The following is a 25825-nucleotide window of genomic DNA, read 5'->3' as shown; positions in this document are numbered from 1 at the left end:
CGAATACCAATTCAATCTCCGGCCCCTCCACTGTCCCCCCTTCTCTAACCTACAACCCTCGTCCTGTCGGAAGCAAAGGGCGGAAGCCTTCTCTGCACGTCTGCCTGAGACCCGGGGCTGTCGGAAGAGCTGGAGAGCGTCCTCCAGGCTTCGTCCGCCTGCAAGCCCGGCCGCGCTCAGCTTTTGATGTGCTCGTAAACAAGTGCTATTCTTTGATGCAAGGCAGCTTCGAGCAGTGAGTGTGTGTGTGTGCGTGCGTGCGTGCTGCTCACACGGCCCTACCTTCCACGCGGTCGCCTGCGGAAGGAGCAGGGACGCGAGGTGATGACCCGCGCGGCCGCCGGGAGAGGGAAGCGGCCCAAGCTGTCAGGGTGGCTGCGAAGTCTCCAGCTCTGTTTCCGGAGCGCTTTCCTCCACGTGGAGAGGCCCCGCTTCGGGAACAGGGAGTCGGGGGTGGAGCAAGCCTGGACCCTCAGCCCCGGCGCGCACACGCCCCCCGCCCGGCGCCCGCCTTCCCTCCCTCCCCTGGGCCGGGGGCTCCACCGCCAAAGTCCAGGCCCCCAGGAGGCCCGCGCGCCCCTCACCCCTGCGGCCCAGCTGCCGGGGGGGAGAAAACAGTCCCTCGGGCCCCTGTGGGCGTCTGCGAGGAGGGGGGGGCCGGGGGCCCACGCAGGGCAGGGGTGATTCGGGGCGACTGAGGACCCTGGGTGAGAAGCCCTTTCCGCGTGGCTGCACACACGTGCGCACGCGCGTGTGACAGACGGGAACGCGCGGAGCCGCACGCAGAGCTGAGCGCGCGGCCCCTCCAGCACGCCCAGCCGGCTTCCTGACTCGCCCAGAGGCAAACATCCTGACTTTCGTAATAACCATCCCTTCCTCCACGTTCCCGAAACATGGAGTCTGCATTTTGCCTGTTTTCCATCTTCTTGGAGATGGATTCACAGTGCGTTCTTTTCTGACTTGCGTCTTTCACTCCACCTCACGCTTTCAAGATTCACCAGAGTCGTGTGCTGCTGTAGGCGCCCGTCCTCGCGGCTTCCTCATCCGTCCTACTGTTGGTAAACATCTGGGCTGTCGTCATTTCCACCGTAAACGACTGCAGAGCCGCGGCCTGGCGCGTCCTCCACTGGGAGCCGATGTGGCTGCACCCGTGTCGCTGTCCCCAGGTGGCGCGGACCAGGGGCTTCCTATTAGTTCTAAACCATCCTTGGGTTCATCTGACTGCTACTGAGAGCAAATCAACCCAGTTCACTCAGATACTCACCAGTCGCCCGCCCTCCCCTCCTGGTGGCAGAGCTGGGGGGGGGGGGGGCGGGGCGGGGCATGGGCACCAGGAGGAAACACTGAACACAAGGCCCGTGGTGGTGCCGCCCAGAACCACCAAGAAACGACTGCTGGTCCGCAGGGTCCGGCCGCCTCTCTCTCTCGTTCCCTCCGCGCCATGTCTTGGGCAGGAAGGGCATTCCCGCACCCAAGGCTCCCAAGGCTCGGGAGCGCCGTGAAAGGCAGCCACGCAGGGGCTGCCGACCCTCCCTCGGCCCTGGCCCCCAGGTCAACATTCCAACAGCCTCGAGTTTCCATTCCACCACCAAACTGGGAAGGATGCGGACCCGGAAGCCAGCCTGGCCTGCGGCGGTGTTTGCCTTGACTCTCTTCTCCCAAAACTGTGTTCAGTACTTTCAGAGCTGACTTCCAAAGATTTCAAAATACCCGCGCAGTGAGCCACTCAGAGTAATTAAATTCTGATTTGTAAGCGTCGTGAGCGCTAACAGTGACCCGACCAATCAAAGCGTTAGAGGGCTTCTCCATCACCCGACGCCCTCACACTGGAGAGGACCTGCACTTGCTTCACTCCTGCTTCATCCACGGAGGGCGGTCAGTTTTTGACCAGTTGCTATTCATTAGCTGAACAAGTTAGAAAAGAGAAAAAGGTTTAATATTTCCTCTTCCTAACTGCTTCTTTCTGCCCGATTTGAATTTTCTGAGGCAGATTTCTCTAAGCTTGAGTTTTTACCCAGAAGCTAAATCCAAAGAAAAGAAACGGCCACGAGAAATTCAGCCAAGATGCTCGCTGATTAGGGTCCACGCCACTGAGGCAGATGCCCGGGTTCATCCCTGCTGCACTCAGCGCAGAACTGAAGCTTCATGTTCGGGATATTCTGAAGGTCAAGTTGTGCTGTGAGCTCCGCTCCACCCAGAGCCCTAGTGCCACCTGTGGCCTAGATGTTAACATTATCAATAATAACTAAATAAATCCTTGCTATGGCATAAAAGGCGGGCCAAGCGCTTGAGATGAATGGATCTGGTGACGACTCCTTGGATAGAGACAGGACCCCTGCAGCAGTTTGAGGACTGGAAACCCCCTCATTCCAGTGTGCCTGGGGGGTCAGTATAGCTATCAGTACTTCCTCTATCTCGTGGTAAAATTCTCAAGTCACACGTACAAGGAAAAGCCCCAAGTGGTTAAAAGTTTCCTAAATCTCAGACAGAGCAATGAACACTATGATCACTGCTAGTTCAAAAGGTGGTTTGCATCATGTCCTGAAAAACCACTGGATGAGGAGAGCCCAGCCAGAGTGGGCAGGAGCCCCTTCACTGAACACCTCCTGCCTCAACTCACCTCCTTTAGCTAAAGTCCAAGACTCCACAATACACCAACACACACCCACGGCCTGGGCATACACTTTGCACCTGGCGTGCTCACAGGAGGTTCCCCGACTGCCGCCCACAAGCAAGGTGCAAACTTCAAGTGCAATGAAAGGTCTGGGATGTACCAGTCAGGGTCCCACCAGAGAGACAGAACTGCTCAGCTATAGATACGCCAGGAGATTTATGCCAAAGAATCGGCGTGTGGACACCGGCACATCTGAGATCCAGGGCGGGAGCCGCTGGTGGAGACCTCAGCTCTGCCCTTAAGGCTGTTCAATGGATTGGATGAAGTTTGCCCAGATTATGGAGAATAATCTCCTTACTCAAGTCAACTGACTGTAGCTGCTAATCGCATCTATAAAACATCTTCAGAGAATCACGGGCAAAGCGCGTGTGTGACTCCATGAGCGGCCCTCTGGCCCAGCCCAGCCGATCCTCGCAGGGGGCAGCGTGGAAGCTCAAAGCGCGATCCTTACCCTCGGGCATCCTGGGTCTGGTACTTGGGGGAGGAGAATGGGAAGACACCACTGAAATAAGGACCGTGGTGCTCGGCCTGTCCTTCGGGGGTACGCGAAAGAAGGGGGAGGCGGCGGGGGTCTTGCGTAGCTCAGGAATGCAAAATCTGCTGAAGGGAGAGCCATGGGACTGTTTCCTCTACTGATGACCAGCTGCCCAGAAATACCCTTCCTTCTAATCACCCCCTTCTCATATTAAACTTGCTTGTTCGAGGCACATATTTTTGGCATACGGCCTCACAGTCGCTTGCCTTCCTCACGTTTCTCATGCCGTCTTTCCTTGTCTGGTTCTTTTTTACCATTTCCCAGCTTTTGATCTTCTACTTTGTTTTGCTCTACTTTTCACCACACCTGGTCCTGAATTTTCAAGTTTCTCTTGCGCAAACACTTCTCCACCTTGGCTGGCACCATCACCACAAGGAACAGACCCGCCTCCCAGGAATCTGGACGAGGTTATACACAAGTTCCCCCAACCAGAGCTGCGCAGGCTTCAATCCAATGTCTTAACTGAGACAAAAAAAGCTTTAGTGTGTCAGACGACGAAATGCAACATCCAGGGGCGTGAAGGAAGCGTGCGCTGGTCCAGCGTCACCCCCCCCCCCGTCAGAGGCCCAGGAGAAGGGGTTACAGAGAAAGAGGCCACCTCAGGCTTAGTCCCCGATCCCCAGAGACGTTCCGTGTCAAGCCAGACGCCAGTGACCCCGGTGCAGAGATAGTCAAGCCCGAGTCGGGGCACTGGACTCTTTAGAAAGTCCATCCCTGCAGCCCTTAGGAACAAACGGTACAGAGTAATAACGTAGTTACTGACCACGGAGTTTAAACCAAGGACTGTCACGATGATGAGGTTCGGGTTTTTCTCACAAGAAACCAGCTAGAACCATGAGTCAGTTCCTTCCACTCACGCGCGCCTGCACGCCTTTGTTTCTTACACTCCTCGCTAAGCACCGCGTCTCCCACACCCAATATGAAAACTGGCTCCGGAGCCAGTGACGAAGCCCTCATTCACCCGTCCCCACCCACACTGCCTTCCAGGGAAAAGGCGAGGCAAGGACAGGACTTTCATAAGTGAAAAAGGGGAGACTGCTAAGTGCTGCCCCGCTGTCACCCAGAGGCTGTCGGGTCTGTGAGCCGCTCAGCACCCTGTGTTTTCCTGGAAGCGGGGCGGGGCCATTCCTGCGGGATGACACAGGCAAACCGTGAGACCCTGGAGAAGAGCTGACTGAACACATTTAGCTGATGCAACGGGACACTGACTCATTCGCATCAAACCCCCGCATCCAGCGCCTCAGAGGGGACGCGGGGCAAGGAGACGAGAGCTCATGGTGGACGGTCCCGGCCAGGCCACTGGGAAGTGAGGGGCAGACGGGGCTACATCCTCGGCAGGTGTCCGGCCCGACGGGGCGATCCCACTGCCTGAATTGTTCTGGGAGAAGAAGGCGCCAGAGGAGGAGACCGTATGTGCAAAGAGGCATCGTACGGCAGAAAACTTGAAATGACCTTAAAACAACCCACAGCAGGCGAACGATTAGGTTTTTTCAAAAGGATCAGTGGAATGAAATCTCACGAAGCCATTAGAAATGAATAAAAAGTCGAGGAAAGTTTTTTTTTTTTTTTTTTGCGGTACGCAGGCCTCTCACTGCTGTGGCCTCTCCCGTTGCGGAGCACAGGCTCCGGACGCGCAGGCTCAGCGGCCATGGCTCACGGGCCCAGCCGCTCCGCGGCATGTGGGATCCTCCCGGACCGGGGCACGAACCCGTGTCCCCTGCATCGGCAGGCGGACTCCCAACCACTGCGCCACCAGGGAAGCCCTCGAGGAAAGTATTCTTAACAGAGGCTAGACAAGAACACAGAAAAATAAAAGCAATTTGGCTCAGGGTAGGGAACGTAAGTGGTATTTTCCCTTTGAATATTTTTAAGAATAAAGCTTTTAGCAGAAAGAAACCAAAAAATGAAAAGGAAAGAGGGGAAAGGCTTTGTCTTAATCCGAGCGATAGTCCAGAGCTGTCTGGGCCGCGGCAGTGACACCCGCATGTGATTTTTCTTACTTTGCTGCGCTCGTAACAAAGCTTTCAGGGAGAAAAACACCAGTATTATGAGTCCAACACAAAGAAAAGGTCTGGACCTTAAATACAGCCAAAGCCCAAGGCATCCGTTCGTGCAAATGTAAGCGCACCAGGGCTCGCTGCGGTGGTGGAGCCCTAACTGGGGTCGTCCGGGAACGGGGCTCTCGACAGAGAGGTGGGCGCCAAGCAGCGGAAGCCCTCGGCCTCCACGCTGAGGCACACCTGGCCCGTGGCCGCCTTTCCCTCACGACCAGCCACGGAGCTTCGCACCCCCAAGGCCGCTCCCGCCTGCACCTCGGGAAGCAGGATGGCCGGGCCTCAGGCTCCCTGTCCCAGAGGTCACCTGCACCTCGCCTCTCTGCCCGTTCTCCTGCGGACGCCTTCCCTCCGCCTCTGTCCTCCACCGGGGGCGCCACCCTCCCCCGCCCTGCCTGTTAACTTTCCAGCTCACAGCAGAGGACCTGAAAGCCATCACTGCCCGATTAGCTGTGGGTGGGGATTACCAGTCAGGTGTTAGAGTGACAGCATTTCATTTCATTTCCTTTTTAAAGATTTTTTTTTTTCTTTTGGGATGTGGAACATCCTTAAAGTCTTCAGCGAACTTGCTACAATACTGCCTGTGCCCCGTGCCCTGATTTCCCGGCCCCGAGGCACGCGGATCCCAGCTCCCCACTGGAAGGCGCAGTCTCGGCCACTGCACCGCCAGGGAAGTCCCTGATTTTCTTTTATTGTGGTCAGAATCCTAGCATAGGTGCTTCTACTTTAAACACTGCTGCAGCAACCCCAGGCATGCCAAGCAGGTTTTTTAAATTGAGTATGTGGTTGGTGTCTGCATTACGTGTATCTGTTAATGGGGCTGGAGTTGTCTCTAAAACAGTAAGTCAGCAGGATCTCTCCTTTCAGTAGGGTTTTGCTGCTCGCCAGCGCGGCTACTCAGAAAATAACCTCCCGTAAAAGGGTAAATCCTATTACAGAAATGGTCTACTTCTTACAGGCCATCGCTGCCGGCAGAGTTCTAATTGACTGGTGATTCCCAGCCAGCAGATCAAGTTTCTCGGCTGTACCGCCCTGAGGGAGACCGTCGGAGTCTGCGGGCTGCAGCTGGGCCGGGTGCTCCCCATTGCAGGAGGGAACCTCAGGAGAGCTGGATGGACCAGCTCCACGCACAGGAGGCGCCAGCAGGAACAGGAGCTCCAGACACGCACCTGCAGCCCAGCGCCCCCGGCCTTCCGGCCGTGCCTGCACGCCCACAGGTTGTCACACGTGGCCTAACGCGCGTCGGCCAGGAGTGGCCTCTCGTTAATTTGATCGCCTCCCAGTGGTCAGTGAAGGACATGAAACACTTGCTGAGCCACAGGTGTGGGTCCTGATATAGTTCTGGGGCTTCTTAAAATGCTGAGACCCTGGTGTCCTTCCAGAGCTGCCCTGTAACGAGAAACACCTCCCTCTCCATCTGCCTCTGAACGGAAGGCCACTGATAGGAGGCTCTTCCAACTTACAGCCGAGAAAGCAGGTCTCAGTTAATTTGGAGGATGGTCCTCATGAAGGGGGGGGCACACCTGCTCCGAAGGGCCTGTAGTCCCAGCTGATGCGTCCCCCGAGAAGCAGGCTAAGCTAAGGAGGATGGCAGTGCAGCTGGGTCCACAGCAGGCTCGGTACACTGCACGGGAGAAAGAGCTCGAACAGCTAGAACCCAGAGAACCCTTCAGTGTCCTCTGGGGATGGACTTCCTGCCACGGACAAGCTGACCCAGGCTTCGGAAGGCAAGACAGAGGCCAGGTGAGCACAGGGACGTGGGCCAGGGCTGAAAGGTGAGCTCCAGGGGCCGGGGGAAGACAGTTCCCTCAGCCTTGTCGAGGTTATGTTTTCAGGAGGTACAATAAATAATGCAGAGATGGCAGGAAAACGTTTTAGAAAAAGTTTCCATGGGTGAATTTTGACCTAGGGCGCCTGGTGATGGGCAGTCATAAGACTCGTGGACCCTGGAGCAGATGAACACCAAGCAGGGATGGACCGGGCACCCAGCGGCGCAGGAAGCCGAGCCCTGCGTGGGGCAGGGAGAGCTGCCCAGGCCCCGGTTGAAAGCGGCAAACAGAGGAAGCATCCTTCCTGGAAGGACCGAGGCTCAGAGCTGGGGGAGGAAAAGGCAACCATGAGGAAATCCACTCAGACACTTCACTTGTGTGAGAGAAAAACATAGGCACTTCCCTGGATGTCCAGTGGTTAGGAATCTGCGCTTTCACTGCCGAGGGCTCGGGTTCGATCCCTGGTCAGGGAACTAAGACCCAGCGAGCCATGCAGCAAGGCCCCCCCCAAAAAACAAAAAAAGTTTACGGTTTTTTTTAGAAATAAATTTGCTTTTTATTTCTTATTCTTTCTTTATTTGGCCAAGCTGTGTGGTCTGCAAGATCTCAGTCCCCCGACCAGGGAGGGAACCCAGGCCCTCGGCAGTGAAAGCTCAGAGTATGAACCACTGGACTGCCAGGGAATTCGCAACCCCTAAACTTTTAAGTTTAAAGTTTAAAAGACGTAACATGTAGAAAATCCTACAGCTGAGGGTGTGGCGGGGAGGGCAGGAGCCGGCCTCTTTCTTGGAGCCCTTAACCGCCCTTCACTCCTACATGACTCTTCTTGCCAAGTACACCGATGGGTGTCGCCAAGGTCTCTTCTCTAACATGTTGCTCAAGCCTCAGCTTTTTCCTACTGGCCGCGCTCCAGGGGAGCCAAGCCTTAAGCGGTCCTGGTGTTTCCAACACCTTCTCTCTAAATAAAAGCTTCTAAAATAGCCCCGCCTTCCACCTGCCCGGAAGCACGGCTTCGAACGTGCTTTCTCTTGTCGGGCCACTCAGGCCACGAGTCTCTGCAGCCTTCCTTGATCCCAGAGCCTGCAGAGCAAGTGACTCAGCCTGCTCCTCCTCCTCTTCATCCTCGCCACCTGTTCGTGCTGGTTTGCCTCCCGAGTCATTGGCAGGTCCTGTACGTACTCAGGGTGACATTCATGGAGAAAAGGCCCCCCCAGACTCAGGAAAGGACGGCTGCAAGGCGGCTCGCTGTCTGACCTGGCTTCCTTCTCAGAAGGCTCCGTGTGCGAGAAGCAAACTTCTGGGGTTGAACTTGAACTTGGAGAACCGGACCCATGCTCTCACTGGCTTCTAAAAGAAGAGCGAAATCCAACAACCGCCTACCGCCGCGCGATCACAGCCCAAGTGAGAGAAACCTGAGGGGTCGTTCGGGCAGCGAGTCTACGGCGTTAGGTCATCTTCCCCCCAAACTCCGCTCAGTACTCTCAGTCCCCGGTGTCGGCCCCTCTGTAAAGGAGTTGGCAGTTCTCTCCAGTTTAGGTGTAGCTTGACGGCGAGGCTGGAACCCGCAGCCCAGCCTACAGCACCCGCCCGGGAGCACCGGACTCGCGGGGGCCGGCAGGGCCGCCTCTCAGGCCCAAGGAGCCGTCAGCCTTGGAGGGACACTCTGTTCACACAGGCCTGCGACAAATGAGGAAAACCAGACTACGGTTTGCGTCCCTGCTCCGGAAACCAAAGGCCACGTGAGGATCGCTGATGCCAAACGTGCGGCCGGCGTGACGGGGAAGACAGCATCTGGGGGACTGAGGGGGACGGGAGCTTTGATTTGGAGGAGCAGTGAAAACCTAGCATTCGTTTGTTCTGCTGTGTTTTAATCACAAGTGAATTAAATCTTGTTTTAAAATCAATTTTCACATCTTTTTCGGGATAACCAGAGGTATTCAGCGTCATAAATCTAGGACTAGGAATCGGAACCATGTAAGAGTCTTTCCACTAAGCAAAGATGGTTAGAGCCGCATGTTTATCTATTGTGAGCCCTGAGTCAGAGATAAAGAGGGTCAGAAACAAGAGACACGCAAAGACAGAAAACATGGAAGGGGAAAAGAGAACTGAAAAAGACGGCAGAATATACTGTATCTCATTGAAGTTAAGACTCCATTGATTGAAAGTTAAATTAGCATTTAACGCTCCATTATGGAAGAAAAATGCTGCCAATAAAACGAAGATGTTAAAATGTAAAAAAAAAATAAATCAATTTTATCTTAGAACAGATGGAATTCCATACGTCAAGGCTGAGGCCAAGGTCTCAGGGCTGAGCCAGGACTCCTCCCCCTTTACGATGCACGGGAATCCCCTGGGAGGGGAGGGGGTTGATAAAGTGCAGCGTCCAGTTGCGCAGGGCTGGGGTGGGGCCTGAGGCGCCGACTCGCCAGCAAGCTGCCACCCGGAGCCCCAGGACCTCACTCGTGCCCTGGCATGTGAGCATTTGGGCTCGGAGCTAACTCACAGGTGACTGCTGTTACATCCCTGGACTCTGGGATTCAGAAAACGTGGTTGCCACCTCATCACTGTAACCATAACACCCACTCGAGCATTAGTACACGCCAGCCACGTTCTAAGCCCTTTACAGACATAACCCGTCCAACCCTCATCAGATCTTGACGGGGAACAGTCCGTTGTCATCTTCACTTACAAATGCAGACACCGTGGCACACAGGCGGCACAGGTCTGAATCCCTACCAGACCGGGGAGCATGGATCAAACCACTTAATTTGTAAAGGCAAAAATAACAATGTCTCTCGTGGTTTTAGGACTGGATGATCTGAAAAACTCTGAAAATCATGAGAAATGTAAAGGAAAGTACTTTGTAAGCTCTGAAATACTATATACAAACTGAAGTCACTGATGAGGAGATGATTCTCAGTGGTTTGCTGTGCCAAGACTGCTCATTCCTGTGTTTTACAGTCAGTCCTCTGTATCCACGGGTTCCACATCCTCGAATTCAACTGATCGTGGATCAAAAATATTCAGGAAAAAGAATCCAGAAAGGTCCAAAAGGCAAAATTTGAATTTGCTAGAAAGGCAACTGTTTACACAGTTTTTACATCCTATTTACGACTATTTAAATGCACTGACATTGTATGAACAACTGTTTACACGTGACTGAGGTTGTAGTAGGTATTGGAAGTAATCTAGACACGACTTCAAATATGCTGGAGGGACCGCTGTGCTCTCCTAAATTACATCCAACAGAAACCCTTGAGTGGCTTTACCACAAAATGCCTCATCTGTGAACTTTACCACACGATCCTGGAGATGCACTTTATTAGCTGAAACCAGCCCTCATAACAGCTGTGCTCGTGCCAGGACTAAAGCTGGACCACGGAAGCCTGGAATCTCTCAAAGGGTCCCGCACAGACCACAGCCCCGAGCAAGACGCCAGAGGCCCAAGGAGCAGAAATCACCTGGATGTTACCTTTCTCAGAAGGATGAACAAAACCGGAGGTAAGCAATTTAAAGCTCATTACCACCCGCACATTCCGATGGGCTGAGAACCCAAGGGCGGCTCCGTGATTCACTCCCGCTCGCCTCCACGGACGCTCCCTCAACAGGGCAGGAATTTACGGGCACTACAAGCTCAGCTGTTGTCTGGGCGAGAGTCTGTCATTACAACACTACTTCCCTTATTGTGCTCGTCAGCTAAAGATCGACTGAAAATCACTTTTCTGGCCAACAGGATCCTGTCACCCAGTGACCTAACCTCGGATGACTAGACTATAGCCATTGGCATTTCCCAGCCAACAGGGGCTGCTCCGTCCCAATTCTGCAGCCAAACGGTCCAGGAAAAAACGGACTGCATGGCTGTGAGCGCCCACGTGCCCTTGCAGCCGGGGCACCCGTCCTGCTCCCACAATGGATGCCCTGCGGAGCTCACGGGCTGGGACGGGACAGTGTGCTCTGCGCAGCCTCTTCCCGACCTTGGCTCATCTCCCCTGGTTCCCCACGAAGGACAGGCCCGTGCAGGAACCACACACACACACACACACACGCACGCACACACACGCACACGCGTGCGCACGCACATGCACGCGCACATGCACGCACACACACCGCTCCCACCCTGTCTTTCCTGGAATTTCTCTCTCCTGCTTGGTTGCAAGGATGAAGGGATACCCTCCCTCCAGAGTTAGTGAGACTGAAAACAGGAAAACCACAGTGGGGGGGGGCAGGGGGAGGGAATCAATGAAACAAAAAGCCTTCTCTTCAGGAAGGCACCAAAACTGATAAATCTCTGGCATGACAAAGATAAAGAGAGCAGACATGAGTCACCCACAGCAGGAACGAGCCCAGGGGTGTCACGACAGGCACCACCGACAGCTTCACGCTCGTAAGTTCAGCCACAGAAGAAACGGGCCGATTTCTCCAAAACCGTAAACCGCCAGAACTCATCCAAGATGAAACAGACAGCCTGAATGGTTCTACAACCACTAAAGCTGCTGAATTTGTAATTAAAGACCAAAAAAGAATTCTCCAGGCCAGGTGGTTTCATTGGAGAATTCGACCAAACATTTAAGGAAGAATTAACAGAACTTTTACAATCTCTTCCAGAAAACAGAAGAGGAAGGAAAACGTCCCAACTCTTGAGTTTTCCTCGAGTTGGTGTTCCTCGTTTAGATGACAGAAAGCAAAGTTCAACTGCAGGGCTTTTCTCCATCTCTTCCAGGCACTAAGATATCTTACAAATAAAAGCTGCCCTAAAATCTCCACAACGTTTCACTGTAATAGTGAATTTTTCTTGCGGTATGTCAAGTTCCCGTACTCTAGACAAGTGGAAATATTTTTCTTTTCTTTTCTTTATTTTTTTGGCCACGTCGGGTCTCAGCTGCATCATGTGGGATCTTCTGTTGCTGTTGTGGCGCGTGGGCTTCTCTCTAGTTGTGGCGCGCGGGCTCCAGAGCGCGGTGGGCTCTGTAGTTTGTGTCACGTGGGCTCTCTCGTTGAGGCGCGCGAGCTCAGTAGCTGTGGCGCCCGGGCTTAGTTGCCCCGTGGCCTGTGGGATCTTAGTTCCCCGACCAGGGATCGAACCCGCATCCCCTGCATTGGAAGGCGGATTCTTTACCACTGCGCTGCCAGGGAAGTCCTGGTGGAAATATTTTAAACAGATCTCCAAGGGGCTGTTTTTACTTCAGTGCTTCTACCACTGATTGACATTCCAAAACATTTTACAGTCACCGAGAAATTGAAGCTGAAAACTTCACAGTGGGAATCCCAACACTGCATCTTGAAGATGTAGGAGCATTAACTGGATTCAAACAGTGAGGACACAGAACTGCAGCTAGTGTGAGCAGTCAGCTCAGATGATGAACCCAACAGGGATGTGACCAAATGCCACAGCCAGGGTTCTGTGGGAGGGTCACGTGCATCCTGCACTGGGAAGCTGAAAGCCGGTGCCCCCAGGCCAGCTTCCCTGTTCTGTCTCAGGCTGGGACCGCCAGGCGTCCGCAGGAGTCGAGACTAGAGGCTGTGAATCCATTCCAGGCGAAGACGATTGAGCCCGAGCCCCCTTCTCGCCGCACGTACCTGGACAGACCCTTGCTCACTCTGCCGAGTTTCAGCAGGACAGGTGTGGGCAGAGCACGCTACTGACCAGTTCAGAAGCTGGGGAAGCATCAGAAAGTGAGGGATGGAGCACAGACCGGCAGAGCCTGGACCACTCCCAGGTGTGGAGCTGCCCTGACGTCTCCCTGCCAGGGACCAGGCCCCTCACACAAATGCAGGTGGGAGCGCGTGTGGCCAGGCAATTTTTAAAGTCACGTCTAAAATCTTTTAATTCAAGGATGATGTTAAACATATATGTGTATAAACGTACACGTATGTAAACAGAGATGTGTGCAAATTTATGTATATATAAACAACCTCTTGTCTCGATGTGAGACAAGCATGCTGCTAACAAGTTTAAAAGTCATCAGGGCTTCCCTGGGGGCGCAGCGGTTGAGAATCCGCCTGCTAATGCAGGGGACACGGGTTCGAGCCCTGGTCTGGGAAGATCCCACGTGCCGCGGAGCAACTAGGCCCGTGAGCCACAAGTACTGAGCCTGTGCATCTGGAGCTTGTGCTCCGCGACAAGAGAGGCCGCAACAGTGAGAGGCCCGCGCACGCGATGAAAAGCGGCCCCCACTCGCCGCAACTATAAGAAAGCCCTCGCACAGAAACGAAGACCCAACGCAGCCAAAAATAAGTAAATTAAAAGAAAAAAGTCATCCACTGTTTCTTCCTCAAGCTCTTGAAATAAACTGCGTTCCTTTAGAGGATACAAGTTTACTCAAAATATAATTTATTTTTCCTCCTGAAAAATTATAATACTGGGAGTGGGGGGGCAGAATCTGAGACAGTGGGAAAATGCAGCGCGTCACGGAGATCACTGCGCGGTAGCGACAGGAAAGGGCAGGAGGAGGAGCCCATCACCACATCCGAGTGTCAAGTGACCTACCGCACAGGGGACCTCTGAGACACAGAGAGAAACAGCTTGCCCTTGGTGTCCGGAACAGAGCAAGTGTCTGATTCTCCCACCCGCATGGCGTGCCCAGAGGCTCCTGCCTCCTCTGCTCAGCTGCCAGGACAGAGGGCGGCGCACACACCTCCACGAGGCTCCAGGCCTCGCTGATGATGGCATACTGGAGACGATTCAGAGCGAAGCCGTCCACCTCCTTCATGAGTCTGACCGGGGACTGTCCGATCTTCCGCATCAGGGCGTAGGTTCTGTCCACCGTCGCAGGGGCCGTCTCTGGGTGTGGGACCAGCTCCACCAACGGGACGTAGTAGGGTGGATTTACCTTAGGAGAGAGACAGAGCAGAGAGAGTCAGGAAGACGGCACTGGCGTCTGGGCGTCATTCCGGCAGGGCTGGCTCACTGTTCCGAAGGGTCAGCAGCAGGGCGGACGGGGCCCCTCGAGATTCAGCACCAGTGACAAGAAACTCGAGAAATGAAGTAATGCACGGAGCAGGGAGGAAACGAAAGAACGTGAGCACAGAACTGCATGAATCATAGCCGACGCTGAGGTCCACATCGGAGCGTGCAGACCACCGTCCCGTACATTTACCGCTTACCTCCAAACCCCTGACCTCCCTCGGGATTTCTCTGCTCCCAGCCGTCTTGACCTCGTAAGCTTCTACCTACCCTGCCCCCAGCCATCCTCTTTCCACAACAGTCATTGCCGGTCTACTGTGTCAGTGTTAAAAATTAGTGGAGGGCTTCCCTGGTGGCGCAGTGGTTGAGAATCTGCCTGCCAGTGCAGGGGACACGGGTTCGAGCCCTGGTCTGGGAAGATCCCACAAGCCGCGGAGCAGCTAGGCCCGTGAGCCACAACTACTCAGCCTGCGCGTCCGGAGCCTGTGCTCCGCAACGGGAGAGGCCACAACAGTGAGAGGCCCACACACCGCGATGAAGAGTGGCCCCTGCTCGCCGCAACTAGAGAAAGCCCTCACACAGAAACGAAGACCCAACACAGCCAAAAATAAATAAATTAATTAATTTAAAAAAAATGATTGGATTGGCAGTATCTTCCCTAACGTTGGCATTTCCTTAACTTCTCCATGTCGAGCCTCAAACATCTGCTTCCGCAATCATATCTTACCTAGAAGTCACACAACATCAGAAGCTCTCTTCAGCCTCAACATCGTGATGGATGCTAAGACAGGAAGAGTCTGTCCACAGCGGAAATGCTTGCCCACCCAGCTCTGGTGTTCTTGGTTTCCTTTGAGAAACCACTCTTGAAGATTCTCAAGGAAAATTCTCCTACATCTAAAGAAAAGGCTGTTTGAGGGACTTCCCTGGCGGTCCAGTGGTTAAGGCTGCGCGCTCCCACTGCACGGGGCACGGGTTCGATCCCTGGTCGGGGAACTAAGATCCAACATGCCGCCGGGCACGGCCAAAAAACAAAAACAGAAAAAGGAAAAGGCTGTTTGATTAAAGGCTGCTGATCAGCCTCACCACTAAGCAGATGCACACGAAACTGTTCCCCGAATGAGGCTTGACTGTAAATTGTCTTCCCTCCATGTTGGGGTGAAAACTGGTAGAATCTCACGTCTCCCAAGTAACTACATGAAGCAACCACTTTACAAGGACTTCTTCTACAGAAGAGAGAAGCAATTATTCCTCCTAGGACTGGCTGGAGAGGCAGCTGGTCCACACACTCCAGAGGTTTCTTCTGCTCCCAGCCTGTCTTGGTCACCCTGTCGCAGCCTTCCTAGAAAGCAAGCGAGGGTAGCATCTAGTTCAAATAAATTACAAAGCAATGCCTTAGTTGAATCACTTGTCTCCTGCCTATAATCACTGAATTCTTGAAAAAAGGTTTAACCTCTAGCCTTTTTAAGATCAGAATGATAAGCACTGGAAGCATGTCTCTCCTCGGTGAACTTCTCTTTACTATAAAGCAGGGATGTGGGGACTTCCCTGGTGGCGCAGTAGTTAAGAATCCGTCTGCCAGTGCAGGGGACACGGGTTCGAGCCCTGGTCTGGGAAGGTCCCACATGCCGCGGAGCAACTAAGCCCGTGCGCGACAACTACTGAGCCCACACGCCTAGAGCCCACGAGCCACAACGACTGAGCCCATGTGCCACAACTACTGAAGCCCACGCGCCTAGAGCCCGTGCTCCGCAACAAGAGAAGCCACCACAATGAGAAGCCCTCGCACCGCAACGAAGAGCGGCCCCCACTCGCCGCAACTAGAGAAAGCCCGCGCGCAGCAACGAAGACCCAACGCAGCCAAAAATAAATAAATAAAATAAAGTTTTTTAAAAAAAGAGAGAGATGGAGTAAAACTCCTGTCAGAGGACTTAGGGGATGTTTTCTGAACAATTTGATTCAGTTGTTTTTTAAACTGACTTAGAAGTAAAAACACTGGTTAGAAACAGAAGCTCCTGACTAAGGCCTGCACCTTTTATTGAAGCAACCAAGTAACAATCACGGTGTCTAAGAGGCTTTTTATGGACACACATATGTCACGGAAGCAAGACATGACATGCTTCATGGGACTTGGTATTTGGATGCTTCAGTTAAGGTCTCTCTGGTGCTGTTTTCACCTGTATGGAGTGGTAACTAAACGCTTGGTCTTCTTCTCTGTGCTCTGGGTCTAAGTCTCCTTATCTTATAACCATTCCCTTACACCTTCCATTAAACTTCAGTGTGAGGACATCCAGACCACTCAGTCACGTAAACGGTGGTCCAGGCTGTCCCTCTGAGCAGCACGGAAGACGCAGCAGGCATCTATGACTGCCCTGGGTCTTCATCTCCTCCTCTAACCTCCTCTTGCTCAGAGAGAGGCATTTCCCTGCTCCCCACTCGAGGACCCCTCACCTCCCTAGGCCCTGGCCACTCGTGCTGGGAATTCTGCCCCAAGTTCCGTGCAGGAGCTGCCCCGCACCTAAGCCAGTTCTCATTCTTCAGAGTAACTCTCTCGATTCTCCACGATCCAAGTATTACCAAGCCGTCCACCTTCCTCCTGCTCTTGCAATCAAGCTGGTCTCCTGGCGATTCTACGAGGCCCACGCTCGTTCTTGGCCCGGGGTGGGCTTGAGCTAAGTTAGTGGCGTCTCTGTCCTAGCAGGCTGTCCCAGGTCTCCAAGGTCACACTGACCTCCACTCGGTACTCAAACGTCCACCGAATGACCCCTGAATCCCCACTCTGATTCCCCTTTCCTGACATTAACACGTTAATCGCAAAAAGATTGAGTGCCCACGTGCCAACTTGGAGCTCATGGTCCAACACGCCTCGCAGCGCACGCCTGGTGAGTGCGTTGGCGCAGTCAGTGGCAACCTCTGGTGGAAGGGACCACAAAAAGGAGGGTTTAAGTCAGAGCTGCTGCACCGGAATCTCGGGGGGGGACCCGGACCATGCACATCAGCACAAGTGACCCTACTCTGAGCTAAGTTCAGGAAACCACACAGTACAGGTGACCCACCTGCAGAATCCCATGTGGTCTAGACTTTTCGTTAACGTGGCACCTTTCCTTAGCACTGGGATGATCTGATTAGCAGTCTCTCCCCTCAGCTAGACGGTGAGTTACTTAAGGAGAAAGTCTGTAAGTATTGATCATTCTCTCCCACAGTGCGTGAGAGACAAGATATACAGTTCAAGGGATTTTTGGATAAAATTCTTCGTAAGACACTGATGTTGTACAACTCCCTAAATGTACTAAAACCCACTGAAATGTACGAGTTGAATTGTGTGATATGTGACTTATATCTCAGTAAAGCAGTTACAAAGCACGAGCAGATTCATCCAAACACGTTGCTCCTGGAAAGCCAGGTGAGACTCACTGCATCTCCAGGCTCGACATACTCACAGGATGCGCCACGAGGCACTGCTTCACGTGTACCAAGCCAGAGAACAGCCTGGTGGGCAGGAGGCAGGAGCTGGAGCTGCTCAGGACAACTTGGTCACCAACGATTCCATCCAGCTGAGCAAAGAGCTGCTTCTTCAGCTCTAGGTTTTCTGGAACACATTCCTGAAAAGGACATCTTCCAGTTACTACTCAGGATCACCGCACTTAGACCCCAAGCAAAGCGTTTCATGTTTGAGTCATTCCAAAAAGAACCAATTAAGAAACGACCAGCAAAATTTAGGAACAGGGGGAAAACATGCTGCCGAAACGTATGACGAATCTTGGTAACTCTGGAAACCAGGTGACGCAGATACGGGAACTGTATTTTCTAGTTGTGTGTCGGACTGAAAATTCTCCTAATAAAAAAGTCCTTCAACCGCATTGGGGGTGGGTTCTACAAACAGAATACACGACAGCACTGCAGGCAAAGCGCTGGGATATCAACAGCAGTCATCACCACTTGTTTGTCCTGATCACCAGATCAACTTATCTTCAAGGAAGAATCTTACCTTCATGAAATGAACAAACATGTTACATCCATAACTCCCAAAAGGCTTCCTGAGAGTCCGCTTCTAATTGGAAATCTTTTGACAAAGACCTTTGTTTCTAAAAATCTAAAATTACTTTAATAGGGCGGTAACGGGGGAGGCTAGAGAAGCAAATTCGGATTAAATACCGCAGATAACAACTGCTCGGAAATTCTGACGACGTACAGAAGGGGTTGGGGGTGAGGAGACGTTCTCGGACACCCAAGCACAGGCCCACGGGTGACGCAGGTCCCTGGGAACGCGGTGCTCACGGCGGGTGCCGCCCTGCTGTGGAAGGAGGCGGAACAGAAGGGGATACTGGCTGGACATTCCAGAGCAACCTTCCCGCCTGCCACCCCCTGGGGAAATCCCACCAGGGTCACGCCTCCCCAGGAGGGTCCCTGAGCTCCCAGTCCCTAGTGAATCGGGGGGAATGGTTCTCAGTGGGGTCAGATAACAGAATCAACTGGTGCTTGCTAAAGATGCAAATTCTCAGGCCCTCATCCCAGACCTACCGATTCAGACCCCCTGCGCGTGGAATCGAGGCATCTGCATTTTTATCCAACCTTCTGATGACTTTTGTTCTCTAAAGTTTGAGACCCCCTACTCTGAGGTGTGATCCAAAGCGGGGGCCGACAGTGCTCTCAGTGGTTTGCTACCAAATCCATCCTCAAGCGTCTCCCACTCTGAGGTCAGGCTCCCCGGCCGCTTCCCCTCCACATACTGGCCGAGTGTGCCCAGGTTAGTCTATCAGCACTGTGGTAGCAGAAACGGCACAGACACCAGCAGATAACCGGAAGTGTGCAAAAGTCAAAGTGTAATGCACAAGTACTACCAGTAATTTTATCAGAATCACCCCTCAAAAATAAAATATTTTCAAGTTTAATAATATCTAATAGTTAATATCTAATATAGTGAGATTAGCTGTGTAAATATTATGACATGAATTCCATTTCTAGACCATCTACAAGATTTTAAACGTTTTCCTCTAAGGGTAAGAAGTCAATCCTGTGTCTGCTGGTACTTTTAAAAAATATAATCAAACCATGTGGAATTTTATTCAGAACAAAAGGTCACACAAGCACCACATCTCAAAGACAGGGGGAAAAAAACGGAGTCATTTAAGAACTGTGAAGCCCATTGTGTTAAATCCCCTTATCAGAGGGGAAAAGCTACAGTAGCTGGCTGGTTGTATTGAGTAATTCCTGGATCAGTTAAGTCTGCAAGTTGGGTTAAGTTTAAATGGAGCCTTGTAGGAAAGCCAGGGGCTAAACGTGATGCAGATACTGTGTAAGCTAATAAAAGAGTCCCGTGAATGGCCTCATTGTGAGCCTGTCCTGCAGATTCTCCCTTGAAATTCTATGCCTTTCTTCAGATCATTTGATTATCAAAGAGGCAAGAACACTTGAACCAGAGGAAACCCAAACCTGCTACAATTATGTAAGGGCTTTAACGGCGCATCTGCTTGAAGTTTGATTGCTGTTGTTGTTAATAGTGACCCAGTTGTGTCCCAGGTACTGGGCCAGGGTTACGCCTCTGTCCCTGTCAAGCCTTGAGCTCATCTCCTTGCTGTTACTCATGGCTTGCCTGAGGAAGGGGGCCTGCAAACTGTTACGCAGGACCGTCATCACTTGGGTGGATCACAAAGCTGAGAGCGGCTGCAGTCGCTGGGTTCCCACAGATGGCTGGGAGGGAAGCAGGGAAGGACAGCAAACAGCGAGAGACACACACCTCGCTCTCTCCTGACCTCAGCAGCGCGGCCGGGTGCGAATCCCCGGGCGGGCTCATGGTGTCTTTCCGGGGCCTGTCTAGGGAAAGCCACCAGATGGGAAGTGTCAGAGTGAAACTTCTCTCACTGCTGAAGGTAATCAGCTGGACTTGGCTTAATTAAACTCTGACAGCGTTTTCAAAGCAATTATTTGTTTGTGTTTCGTTTGTTTTGAGGTGGGAGAGAGACGCAGCCCATAATAAGTGATAGTCTCACGCACAACCACAAGCTCAGGTTCTGACAGACAAAACTCTGGGGACAAGGAAAGCACTAAGGAATCTTCCAAGCATCACAGCTATTAATGGCGCCTCAAAGGGAGCTTACGCGTGACTTAAAAGATACTTAAAAGGGGGGTTCACATACTTAAAAGGTGGGGTTACGTTTAAACACCCCTTTTCCCTTCCATTCTTGAAAGGCAGAAACTGAATGATGGTATTATAGGTCTAACCTTTTGTTCTCCCCCATTTACTTGAAATTTTAAAGTAAATAACGTATATACTTTAGTGTTTTGTTATCACTGAAAGTCACCAATGACAGCACCCGGCCCAGCAGGCCTGTTCTGGAAAAGGGGCATGGCCACGAGTCAGTGGACTGGATGAGCCCCAGGCAAAGGACGAGCTGGACGAGAGCTCAACGCTGAAGTTTTTACCCACATGCTGTGCAACCGTATGCGTTTTCCAAAACAAATACTTTCACGGGGAAAATGAAATTTAGTTGATTTTTTAAAGTCAATTCAGGCATTTTAGATAGGCATCCTGTTGCTAGAAAATCTACTTTGCTAATGCGAAATATCTGGAGGCAGTCTTCAATGCTCTTTCCAGAAAGAAAGAGAAACTAAATTAGAAGGCTTTGGTACTTAAGGTATTTTACAGGCAAAGAAGCTCTATTAGCCAATTTTATCAGGAAAGACATGGGAAGAAAGGAAATTTGAACTAAAATCCTATGGTAATCATAGGATTACAGAGGGAATTCATTCTCAACTTGAAGACGGACATGATCTACTGTAAGTTCTGTCTCAGCACTAATTAAATCTCTTGCTTCAACCTGTTTAATCATCACCAATTTCTTTTCAGTATTTCTCGCAAGAGCACAATCTCTAAAATCCATCACATCAATAGACTGCTATGACTAGTCTTCTCAAGAGGTGCATGGCACGATTACCAAGGAAAAAAAAGACAAACCTTCTTGCTCTAGCAGAAATAGCATGTGTTAAAGAAAAACAAAGGAAAAGTACAAGTTGGCAATATCACAGGCAATAAACAGCACTGTGCCCTAACCAGAGGCTCATATCTTTCCTAAAAAATCAAAATAAAGGGCTTCCCTGCTGGCGCAGTGGTTGAGAGTCCGCCTGCCGATGCGGGGGACATGGGTTCGTGCCCCGGTCTGGGAAGATCCCACATGCCGCGGAGCGGCTGGGCCCGTGAGCCATGGCCGCTGAGCCTGCGCGTCCGGAGCCTGCGCTCTGCAGTGGGCGAGGCCACAACAGTGAGAGGCCCGTGTACCGCAAAAACAATAAATAAATAAATAAAAATAAAAGTTTTTTTAAAGCATATTATAAGTCCTAAACAGAGTTCTACAATAATCTAGAACAAATCATACCCAATCAAGAGGGACCTTTCCAAAGCAAAACTCAGTGTAGGCTGTACTGAAGAATGTGACTTCCTGCGGATTACGTGTGAGTATGACCAGGATGACTGGTTCGCTTTAAACAGGAGCCCTTCCTCACGTAACCACAGGGAACGGAGGCCAGGCAGAGGGGCACAGCATCAGCTGCTGTCCTAACGTGATGTCTATTTCCATCCTCATTCCAATGATTTTTTTTGTACCTTTTATGAAATCATTTATTTACAATTAAGTTAAAATGCTTGACATGAAAATATTATAATTTAAAATAGTCCCCATAAGCCTGCAATTAGCATATAGTTTCACAGCATTTCTAAATAAAGTGAGTATAAGCTCGTGGGGTCATACACGAATCACTGCGGCATTACGATTGCCCGTCCTGTCCTGCAAACATTCAGAAAGCCACCAAGCCACGTGCTTCTTGCCAGATGCTGTAACAGAGCCATGACCTCTCACCTCTGGTCCTTAAATGTGAGTCTCTCCATCCCAAACCATGAAGTGTCTGGGAAAGTAGGGTGGGCTCACTGCTTCCATCACCCGCAGTACCAGGCCACCCAACACCGAGGCGCTGGGCTTGCCTCCATCCTGCAGTCCTGATAGCTTACCTCCCAGTCAGAAAAGACAACAGGTGAATTTAGAAAGACAGTTAATAGAAATGTATGTATGCGTCTGTTTATGGGTTTGTGCGTGTGTTTACTGAAAACTGACCTGTGGCCTACAATAGAATTTAGCTAAAAATAGGCCCTCTTCAGATTCCTCCAACTGGCAGCGCAACAACTGTTAAAACAAGAAAATGTACATAAGCCTGAAAACAAAGGTGCACAGGCAAATTCACGCTAAATATTTTAAAACTTAAAAAAGAAGAGTATGTATGCTAATAAAAGCTTCTCCCGTAAACTGAGGGAGACGCCTGCTTCCAGTCATGTGAGGGACCAGGAGGCCTAAAAGTCCTCCCTCCACAGACTGGATCACTCCACATAAAAGCAGTCATCCTTCTAACCGAAGCTGACCTCTCGGGAATGTAAGGAAAAGCAGAGCAGCCAGCACTAAAGGGACCTGTGACCCTCAGGGGAGGGAGAACGTTCAAATGACCACAGGAAGAGCCGAACCAGAGGCCATAGGATTCAGGGAGCTGCAGTCAGGGCCCCTGTGATACAGCCGAGACCCTCAAAAGGCTATATTTTCAGGAACTGGTCAACTAGTTTAAACCAAAAACAGCCCATCTGCTGAGGGAGAAGACAGGGAGCTTGTCTTGATCTGGGCTCCAGCTGGGAAGGTCACAGGGTGGAGGGAGAGGAAAACAAATATGTGAATTCATATTCATGAGGCTGAATTTCACCCAGGTTTGGGGTTCAAAATTATACTACACATGTGGTCTGGACACTCACAAGCTGAGAAAGTTACATAAAAATCTCTCCCAGGCTGGTGATGATACTACCAGGAGACACACACTCAAGAAGACCCTGGAGGCACACCTGCTGAAGAGGCCTCACCTCTCCTCGGATTCACAAGTAAAGACACACTGAAGAAAACAAACCACCGACAACTGTAAACACGCGAGACCACATGGACACAGCAAAGGACAGAACCTCGCGTAACTGAAAACTAGGAGAGCCTAGTAAAATAAGTATGTTTAAATTAATTAAAACTATAAGAAAGGAATCAAACCCGGAAAGGCCAGGATGATCTGGAAAAGCACTAAGTATAATATCTAGAAATTGGAATTAAAAATAAAGTTACTGAGTAAGTTAAGCAACAGGATAAACACAGCTGAAGGGAAAATTAATGAACAAAACAGAGGCCAGGAAAGGAGCCAGAATGCCATACAGAAAGGCAAAAGTTGACAGGTCATCAAGGAGAATCAGACAGACCTACCATATGCTGTGATCTTTCCATACCCCTCTCTCAATTATTATGGAAAAGCATTCAAAAATTCAGGGAGCACATGGGAGAAATAAACACAAGTAACAAGCTTGATTTACTGGACATGGACAGCCTTGCAGCCAACTGCAGAAAATACACATCCTTTCCAAACACACAGAACATGAGCCATTTTCTCTAATTACAACGTCTTTAAGACAGAAATCACAAACAGGACATTACCCAGTAGACTTGGAAAATTGAAAACTAACTTCCAGATAGTTCATGGGTCAAAATGAAATCCTAATGGAAATTCAAATATACTTAGCGTTGGGCAGCAAGAAAATGTTGCACATCAAAGTATGTGAGTTCAGCTAAAACAGCTCCGAGAAGTAAGTCCAAAATCCAGTTTAGGAAATCAGAAATAGAACAGAATAAATCTAAAGAAAACAGAAAGACCGTAATAAAGATAAGAACAGAAATCAATACCCAAATTCGTCCCATAAAGACTGGTAACACGGCGAACCTCTGGAGAAGCACCTCTGCCCAGTCACTGGGCACAGGTCTCCACGCTCAGCCCCAGGCCTCCACTCACCTAGGAAACCTTACGCAGGCCCACAGCTTCAATCACCGACCTGGAAAGTCGACTCACATTTATTTCTCCTTCTCAGACCATCGTCACACGGATGCTTCATCTAATCTGGTCCCCTTCTCTAGCGCCAGCTGATATATTAACTTGCCAGTACAGAAAGAAGAACCCTAACAATCTATTAATCTAATGATCTACAGAAAAGCAGCATCATAATTCCAGTCCCCTGCCTACAAGATCACTAGGTTTACCTTAGTGAGCCTCATTATCTTGTAAAATGTTTCTAAAACATCAGATTTATGGGATAAAAAATATTTATAATCAGCAATGCAGTCTAACAGTAAGCAACAAATTTTTCCTAAACACCTGCTATATACTTAAAGATGCAGTAAAGCCGTTTCCTCCAGTAACCATCTGACCACATCCGGGTGTACTGGGATACAAATAAACATCGTGCAAACTCCAAGACTGGGGAGGAGCAGCTGTATATTCCTACATTCAGAAAAGCTGCCTCACATGTAGGAGAAAATAAAAGTATTAGGAGAACACTGCCCATCTTTTGAACTGTCACTTTAAAAATGGTTATATTTTTGGGCTTCCCTGGTGGCGCAGTGGTTGAGAGTCCGCCTGCCGATGCAGGGGACACGGGTTCGTGCCCCGGTCCGGGAGGATCCCACATGCCGCGGAGCGGCTGGGCCCGTGAGCCATGGCCGCTGAGCCTGCGCGTCCGGAGCCTGTGCTCCGCAACGGGAGAGGCCACAACAGTGAGAGGCCCGAGTACCGAAAAAAAAAAAAAAAAAAAAAATGGTTATATTTTTAAAAACATCAGTACTGGAAAACAGGATTCAAAGATGAAAGTCCCACGAGAGCAGGAATTCTTATTTTTCGTTTATGGCTATATCCCCAGCTCCGAGAGCAGTCGGTAGACGTCTGTTCAATCAATTAACGAAGTAATGAATGACAAGTTCTGTAACGTGGTAATCAATTTAATACAACTTCAGTGGATGCGTATTTACGGCCCTCTAGCCTCACATTACTTTAGAGGAAATGTCTAAAGTGGGCTGAAGAGCAAACACAGGACATTTCCTGCCTTTGTGCAGCCCATGGGGCAGTACTAGCTGTTCCTGGAGCTGTGGGACACGTGCAGTGGCCCCGTAAGCATGACGCCTACTACCTGCTGGCGTTCCCCCCATTTATTCAGCTACTAGCCACGCTGCTAATCCCACAGATAGTTCTCCATTGTAAGCATGACCTCTGGCATTTTTTAATAGAAGAAAAGTCTCTCGCCTGCATCCAATGCAATGACTTCCGCCTCACGCCCAGTATAAAGCAGGACACTGCGCCACGTCCCACCGAAGCCTCTCGTGGTGTATGTGGCTGTGTACTGGTCTAGAAATATTTGGGAATCTTGCAAAAGTAGACCCACTGAGGTGACCTTGGGTAGACGGAAGTCTGAAATTGACGGACAAGTCACGAAACATTAGCTTTAACGTGTGAATTTAAACAACTCTACTGAGGAACTAGTCTATGCAAGGAACTTTGCCAAGAAATAGAAGAAGATGCAGTCCTTGCTTTTCAAGAAGCACAGGTGCTGGTGGGGAACATAGATGCATGTAGCCATAAGAGAGCAGGCAAGGTGCTGTAACAAAAAAGCAAGCAGAGGGCTTCCCTGGTGGCGCCGTGGTTGAGTCCGCCTGCCGATGCAGGGGACGCGGGTTCGTGCCCCGGTCCGGGAAGATCCCACGTGCCGCGGAGCGGCTGGGCCCGTGAGCCATGGCCGCTGAGCCTGCGCGTCCGGAGCCTGTGCTCCGCAACGGGAGAGGCCACAGCAGTGAGAGGCCCGCGTAACGAAGAAAAAAAAAAGCAAGGAGAACGACATAAAAGGCACCACACCAGCGGGCCATGCCTGTCCACTTGCCTTGAGGACAGACAGACACTCCCAGTGCCATCCGGTCGAAGTCAGAATACTAATGTAGTACACAAACTGCTCTTAAGTGGAATTACTGGAGAAAAAACACTCACATAATAACAGAAGGAACATTAAAA

At 51.1% G+C, this 25825-nt stretch overlaps 1 protein-coding gene across 8 annotated transcripts in view; it reads right to left on the bottom strand.

Moving 5' to 3' along the window:
• CRYL1 (crystallin lambda 1) overlaps positions 1-25825 on the bottom strand; it is a 75011-nt gene that overhangs the window by 6372 nt on the left and 42814 nt on the right. For all 8 annotated transcript variants that reach the window (XM_067713828.1, XM_067713825.1, XM_067713829.1 and 5 more), the window contains 2 exons: positions 17374-17535; positions 13668-13862 (listed from right to left, as the gene is read on the bottom strand). In XM_067713828.1, the coding sequence (XP_067569929.1) occupies positions 13668-13862; positions 17374-17535 (357 nt within the window). The remainder of the gene's footprint in view (positions 1-13667; positions 13863-17373; positions 17536-25825) is intronic.

The sequence above is a fragment of the Pseudorca crassidens genome, chromosome 18, assembly GCF_039906515.1.
Source record: "Pseudorca crassidens isolate mPseCra1 chromosome 18, mPseCra1.hap1, whole genome shotgun sequence".
Lineage (NCBI taxonomy): Eukaryota > Metazoa > Chordata > Mammalia > Artiodactyla > Delphinidae > Pseudorca > Pseudorca crassidens.
This window is presented reverse-complemented; position numbering and strand designations above follow the sequence as displayed.